General features: G+C 55.2%; 3 protein-coding genes across 3 annotated transcripts in view; 2 read left to right on the top strand and 1 right to left on the bottom strand.

Moving 5' to 3' along the window:
* The window catches only part of VDBG_06261 (conserved hypothetical protein), a gene marked incomplete at both ends in the record, with an annotated part of 1,692 nt that extends 679 nt beyond the window's left edge, over positions 1–1,013 (top strand). Inside the window, one exon of the mRNA XM_003003773.1 lies at positions 88–1,013. Within this exon, the coding sequence (XP_003003819.1) occupies positions 88–1,013 (926 nt within the window). The remainder of the gene's footprint in view (positions 1–87) is intronic.
* Positions 1,014–3,283: 2,270 nt separating this feature from the next.
* VDBG_06260 (conserved hypothetical protein) lies at positions 3,284–3,997 on the bottom strand (the record flags this gene model as incomplete). Its single annotated transcript, XM_003003772.1, has 2 exons — positions 3,284–3,719; positions 3,795–3,997. 2 exons carry the CDS (start codon positions 3,995–3,997, stop codon positions 3,284–3,286), a joined length of 639 nt encoding a protein of 212 aa, XP_003003818.1.
* A 2,243-nt stretch (positions 3,998–6,240) lies between these two features.
* On the top strand, positions 6,241–6,749 carry VDBG_06259 (predicted protein; the record flags this gene model as incomplete). Its single annotated transcript, XM_003003771.1, has 2 exons — positions 6,241–6,316; positions 6,379–6,749. The coding sequence occupies 2 exons, from the start codon at positions 6,241–6,243 to the stop codon at positions 6,747–6,749; spliced, it is 447 nt and encodes a 148-aa protein (XP_003003817.1).
* Between the last annotated feature and the right edge of the window lie 179 nt (positions 6,750–6,928).

Here is a 6,928-nt window from a genome sequence, read left to right as displayed (position 1 = left end):
CCTACGTGCCTCGGGCCCCCTCCCCTCTGAGTGTGTCGTCAACACCCGACCCTGTGGCCACGACGACTCTTCACGAGTATCTCACAGCTTCCAACCCGGCGCCCTCCCTGGTCCGCACTGTTTCCTTCCCCATGCGCGATCCCCAAGCCAAGAACTTCTGGTGGGACGTTCGTCAAGTCCGCCCTTGGTCGTCCTTCAATTTGGAGACCATCCTGTCTCTGCCTGGCGCGGCAACACTTCTTCATTGCCCCGTCCCCGCGCCCCTGCTGCCCATGCCGGCTGCTTCTGCCCGCCACCCTGAGACGGAGTCGGCGCTTCACGCTATCTACGCAGCTCACTACCTCCCCCGCCTCAACGCGGCGCTCGCCCTCTCCTCGACGACGCCTCTGAGCCTCTCCCTGGCCCCCAAGACGTCAGCGACCAGTGCCAACGCCGAGCCACTTTTCCTTGCGACTTGCTCCACAGACGCCACCTCCGCCGCCGCCATCTTTGGCGGCAACCCCACCGCCCGCGCCGTCGGTCTCGTCCGCGCTTTCGACCGCTTCAACACGGGCATGCGCTCTGCCGGTCCCGTCGCCCGCGTCGAGTACCTCCGCGGCCTCGCCGCCATCCACCATGCCATGCGCGCCCACGGCACCCGCTACGGCTTCATCATGACCGAGATTGAGCTCGTCATCGTGCGTAACGGCAACGAGCGCACGCCTCACTTTGGATTCCTCGAGGTCTGTGCCGTGCCGCTCGCCGGCGGTGATGGCGAGAGTGACCTGACGGCCTGCCTCGCGCTCTGGGGCCTTTGCGTCATGGCTGGTGATGCTGCTGGTGCCTGGAAGGCTGAAATTGGGGCTCCGGCCGAGGGCACGAGACGCAAGGCCCTTGCGAGGGACTCGTGGATGCCGACGCCGCAGCTGGCAGAGAAGAGAGAGGCCAAGAGGGCGAGAGGATGGGTCTGGCCTGAGGATGCTGTGGGCAGGAAGGAACTGGGCAAGAGGGGAGTTCGTTACGGGGGTGTTTAGGCCAGAAGGTGACGCGAAAGCATAATTGGCGCGGCTGGATCCGTGCTCGCTGGTGGATACGTTTTGTAATGAGAAACGTGGGATGACTGATGATCATGGTTTTGATGATCATTGAAATGTGGTATCTTGGATAGTCTTTGTCGTAATCACAAGCGTTCAATTCATCAACCTTCGAGTATTAACGTGTATTTCATGGAAGGTAGCATCTCATTTTCCTACCTTGAATCTTGTCGGCCGGTGACGCATGATGTTCGGCGATGCCAGTCTCCTTGTAGAGCACTTCATAGCATCAAAGCAAGTTGATGAACAGAATGAAGAGGTCTTTTGCAGGTTGGTTCCGCAGGTCATCGCCAGGTATAGATTAGAAGGCTACCTGGAGCCCGATGTGTATGCCTCGGCGGTTATGTACCTGAAAAGCTTCCTGAACCTTCTATTCCGCAGCGCTCCCAGATGTCTCTTCCACAGATTGAGCATGAGCAGCCTTGCGGAGCGGAAAGTAGGCCGATTTCTTGGCCAGTCAATCGTTCAGTTCGCCTCTGCGCTTTTCAGCGTCTCGTCTGCCCCGTCTTGAGCTGGAGCTGCCGAGTCACAGGACACATGCTGACCCGAATGAAGCAACAGAGCCAGCCAATGCAGCTTTTGCTGTAACAGCGTCGATTTTTCATTGCAATGCGAAGACGTGAAATGAACCTGAATTGGGGCATTGCCGTCAAAAGAACTTTGGCCATGTTCGACTCCATTCGGTGGCATGATTGCTGCAGCACATCCCTGGAGCGGGATCGGCGGCCGCTGGTCGGTTACGCCCAGCCGCATCATGGACCGCATTTTCGAATCTTACAGCCTCGTTCGCGGGTAAATGAGAGCTGTCGAAAGGCGTTCGACCCATCTTGAAAGCCACTCAGCCAGATATGAGCAGCAAGGATGCCCCGATCCTTCAGCTCCGCAGATCGGGTCAGCAGATAATTGCTTACTCGGTCGAATGCGGCCGTTGACAAGATGATCACGACCGGAACATTCATACGCGGACACGCGATGAGTGTGAGACCGGCGAATCGTGATTCAGCCGCTTGGCTGACGGCATGTTGTGATCGTTGCGGCTGTCTACCCCCCCTTATGCCCCCCGTATCTCTTCCGTTCGCGGCCAGGCCGAAGCGGACGGTGCTGAACTCTGTCTCCACGAGGGGACACGAGATGGATTACTTGGCCTATGGGACGATGCAACTTCGTTGTGATCCTGCCGGCCAGTCGGGCCTTATGTTGCCTTCCCCCGCATGTCAGCCGGCCACTTACTGGTGCTCACGCCTCTGGTCAAGATGATCTTTGTCTTTGGTTGGCCAATTGAGTGCCGACTCACATACTCTCTGGGGCAAGGGAACCCCCGAACCAACTCGCGTATTGTCACGTACCAAGTGTTTGAGAACGGATTGTGTAGGGAACTATACGAGATGAACATGCTTGGTCTTCTTGATACGAGAACAACATGCTTGGTCCCCGGGCGAGAGAATGGTATAAAGACAACATGGTGTCCCAATCTTCGACACCACTTTTCGATGGCCCTCACACACGACCTCTCTTAAGACTAGCCATCAACATCAACATCTTCACACAAACTTTGCTAAATCTCACTCAATCAAACGAGAAGATGCTTTCTTTCAAGACCCTCGCTGTCCTGGCCGCCGTCGCCCTGGGTGCCGTCGCCCGCCCCGCTGACATGGCGGCCCGTGACGAAGCCCCCGCCACCACCCCGTCTACCGAAAAGATCACCTTTGCCATGGCTGCTCCCGGGCTCGAGGCTGGTGTGCAGTGCGGCCCCAACAAGTGCGGCGCCGGCCTCGTCTGCTGCAACGAGAGCTGCGGTATCTGCAGCGCCCCTCGTGGTGTTTGCATCACCCTCTGGTGTGGCGAGCCTATCCTTTCCGTTTAAGGGCGGAAGGGGGATGTTGTGCTAGGATTTTGAGAGGCTCGTGGCTTGATGCCCGGGTTGGGCTGGAGTTGGATGTTGAAGCTGTAGGAAGTGGGATCAGTTGCACTGGGTCTCTTGTTTTAGCTCCCCTAGTCAACTCGTCAATAGACTTTGGGTTTGACAAAGACAGTGTTCTCAGAGAAGATTGAGTGGGTAGTCCCCTTTGTGAATTGCATGCATGTGTTGAAGAACTTCACTTACAGTAATCATGCTTGTTGTGTCATTGTGTCGCGAGACGTGTCGTACGACTATGAACCGCGGGGCCCTGCGATGTTCAATGCCGATCTAGAACATTTCTACATCCATATCAATTTCTGTTTCTCGTGCGTACTCCGTCATGACTTGGTTTGAGTACTTGGATCCACCACGGCTGACTTCGCGAACCGAACAATGCTTTCCTGTATTCCCACCATTCCGGCCAGAACCCGGCCATCTCCCAGTCCAAAATACCGGTGATCTTTCCAGTTGATGCGTCCACGAGGATGTTCTCCCACGAAAGCTCTGCATGGGCGAATCGTATCTCGTACGTACCGGGGAATTGCGCCCTGTACTTCGCGAATGTTCCGGGACGTGGTGATTGTTTGACAGGGGCGACGAGGAAGTCGTGAAAGTCAGCAACGGAAGCAAAAGGCCCGCGTGTATGCATATTGCTCAGTCGATGGTCAAAGGCCGCGCCCCCTGAAACCGATCCGATGACCCCGGCATCAGCGAGACGAAGATGATGGAGCTGTTCCAGGTACGACCTGAGTTGCCTGATTGTTTCTGAACGTGCGTCGTCGTCCCTCTCAGGCCACGCCGTGCCGAGTTGAGATCCTGGCAATCGTTCCATGAGAATCCAGCATTTGTCTTCATTGGACTGATCATCAAAGTAGACTTCGAGGATCGTAGGGACGGGGACGGAGGTCTCGCGCTGGACGAAGGTCATGGCTTCCACTTCCCTGCGAAGTCGCACCGCGTCGCCCCATTTCCGGACCGTATCGGGGCCTTCAAATGTTATTCGGCTAGGGAGCTGGATTGTCATTGCAAAGCGATATCACAGATCGAATGAAGAACTCCTTCCGGATGTGGTGCGCTGCTAGTTGGATAATCAGGGTGGTGAGTAGAATGTTGTAGCTTGAACTGCCTGGTGGTGGGGTTGAGGATCCCACCCAACTGGGCAGCGGTCTACGCACGTGTGCCATTGAGACTTCCCTCGCATCGCCGTTGTGGGACCAGTGAAGGATCGTTGCTATAGCCGCTTTGAAACACCAAGCACAGCATGACCTTTGGGATCTTCGCATTTTTGTGATGAGGGCTCCGACTGCACATCAGCGACGACACGACGGAGATTCACACGAAAACGCAAGCTAAGCCAATAAGCCGATGTGAAATAAGGCCCCTCTTCTGTATGCAACCTGTATAAATAGATCTTGCCGACAAACATCACGAACAACTCAGGTCCATAATTGCGTAGCTCGAGAGGCTCACATTGTAATATCTTAAGCTCCCCGTTGTTGGAAGTACATGGACTATGAACTGACTGAGTTGTCACAAGATCTAGTAACCTGTCATACTGGGCATGTTAACGTAGTTCACGACATCATTTGTGTCTCGAAGCAGATATACCAATTTGGTGACAGCTATTTCTGACTCCAGGAGTTAAGGTCCCATTGACACTAGCCTCGATGTTAAATGTGGTACCTGTCAAGTTAGTCAATAGTCCTGGTCAGAAGCCTGCACCGTCACGCAAGGGATGGCTTCAATGCTATACCGGGCTCCATCCTCTGAATACCTAGTTTTGGGACCTCCCGCAATCATGACTGTTTGGTACAAGATAGAGGTTGAGGATCCCTGCTACTGTATCGTTCTTCTGGACTGCTTTGCCGGCTGAACTTGCGCTTCTCAAGTTCAACATAAAAGAAAGGTTTACGCGCCACTACGAAAGGGCATTCTCTACATATTGAAGAAGGACTCATCTACAGATTGTATCGATGGGGCTGAGACCGTCAGCGCAGTTGTATCAGAAGGACTAGGAGGCTTTTCGACTGAAGCCGCCACGTCATGTTGAGTTCTGCGCGTGGTCCTCATCCACCCCGACAATAGTCATCGCGCCAGGCGGGTACTTCATTCAGTTTATCCTGTGATATCTTGGGTGATTATGATATTGTTTCACGCAAAGAAACCTTGATATGAGCCAGAGGACGTCAGCGCCGGCGACCTTCGCGACTATGCTATGTACACGGTGAATCCAGCATTCCCTGCTCCCGTTTGAGTTCGCCACTAACGGAGGCAGGATGCACTCCTGTGACGGCCATGACTGGTCACTGCTGTAAGAGAAAACAAGACGATAAGACCCCCGAGAAAATCCGACAGGTCAACTCTATGTGACTGTCGCTCTTCACCGATCTCGTTTCGAGCAGGAATTCGAGTTGCTCAAGAAAGTAGGCAGCTTTGTCTTGAAGAATGCCTATCTCCGCGATCAAGGCACCCAACGTTCATTCATCAGACATCACCTAGACATGTGATGGGAATACCCAATCTGCCAACCGCGTCGCTCCAACACGAGCCCGGAGTATTGCAAAATACAGACCAGTAAGGCGGCCCGTTCCTGATCCTCTTCGGCCCGTGGGTCCACCTGTCTCATCCACACCCCGAGCTCTGACCCTCCCTCTGCCCCGGCACAATGGCCTCCTGCGACAGCTCAGGGAAGCAATCTCAACAAGACATGTGCGATACGAGATGAAGACCGTGCAGATTGAAGCGCTACCTGGTCTAGCAACTGCTGCTGTTGGGGTCAGAAGCTCCGATGACCCTGGTGTTGTGGTGTACTTGAAGTCCATCATAACCTGACCTGACCCTCGTGCACCAATGAATGGAGTCCTTCGTGTTGCACGACTCGGGATTGCGACGTTGAACGATGAGTGCCGAGACAAACCGCCGGGATTCCGAGAGACAGGTCGCTCTCATCGGCATGTAGGTTCTGGTCACGCCCCCTCCTACGTCGCTACCGGAATTGGCGTAATCTACGTGCCAGTCGTTTTCGTCGCAGCAGAGACGCCCTGCCTCATTGCTTCTGCACTACCAGGTATGACGTTCAGGGCGGCCGAGAGTAATGCTTTGCTCTGGTTCGGATACGTCGTCAAGATGGATATATAATGCCCCATTCACGCTACCCTCAATAGTTAGACTGATCATCCAGCGCCTTTCAAAGTCTACGTCTCAGCCCGACTACCAGATCATCACCGACATTCGCACGTAAACAATCGCAGACAGCCGTTCTTCAACATGAAGGTCTCCGCCATTCTCACAGCCTCTGTTGCCTCTCTGGCCATCGCTGCCCCCTTGACCGAGGGCAACCTGGGTAAGCTTCCACATCAGAGTCACGCTCCGCGTCACGCAGCCACTAATTGCAGGCGGCGCCAGGGCTCGAAAACACCGGCATTGACAGCGCCGAGAAGGTGCAGCTCACGGATCTTCAGGCCCAACTATTCACCTGCATCAGCAACCCCGAATGCATGGAGAAGCTCCAGCAGGGCGCCCTCTCTTCTCCCACGGCTCCCCTCGGCAACACCAAGAGGCAGGAGGTGGACGACTTTCAGAAGTTTCAGGACAAGCTGCTGACTTGCAGCAACAACCCTGCCTGCGCGAAGAAGCTCGACAAGCTCAAGATCCCGGGCCAGGTCCTGGAGCCTGAGAGCACGAAGGAGATCTTGGACAACATCGGAAACGTGCAGACGTGCCTCGCCACGGCCAAGTGCCGCAAGGACCTGTTCGAGCAAATCGACACAAGCTGATCGACGACACCAAGAAGAGCAAGAGGCAGGTCGGGGGCAGGCGTGGCGGCGTCCTCGACGGCCTGAAGGCCTGCCTCAAGAAGCCAGAGTGCAGGGAGAGAATGCTGAAGCAGGCCAAGGATGCTCAGATTGCCAATGCTGCTGGAAAGGTCACGAAGAGGCAGGGTATCCCCATTGAT

This window comes from Verticillium alfalfae, genomic scaffold, assembly GCF_000150825.1.
Source record: "Verticillium alfalfae VaMs.102 supercont1.7 genomic scaffold, whole genome shotgun sequence".
Lineage (NCBI taxonomy): Eukaryota > Fungi > Ascomycota > Sordariomycetes > Glomerellales > Plectosphaerellaceae > Verticillium > Verticillium alfalfae.
The sequence above is the reverse complement of the archived record's forward strand: the minus strand, read 5'-3'. Positions and strand labels throughout refer to the sequence as shown.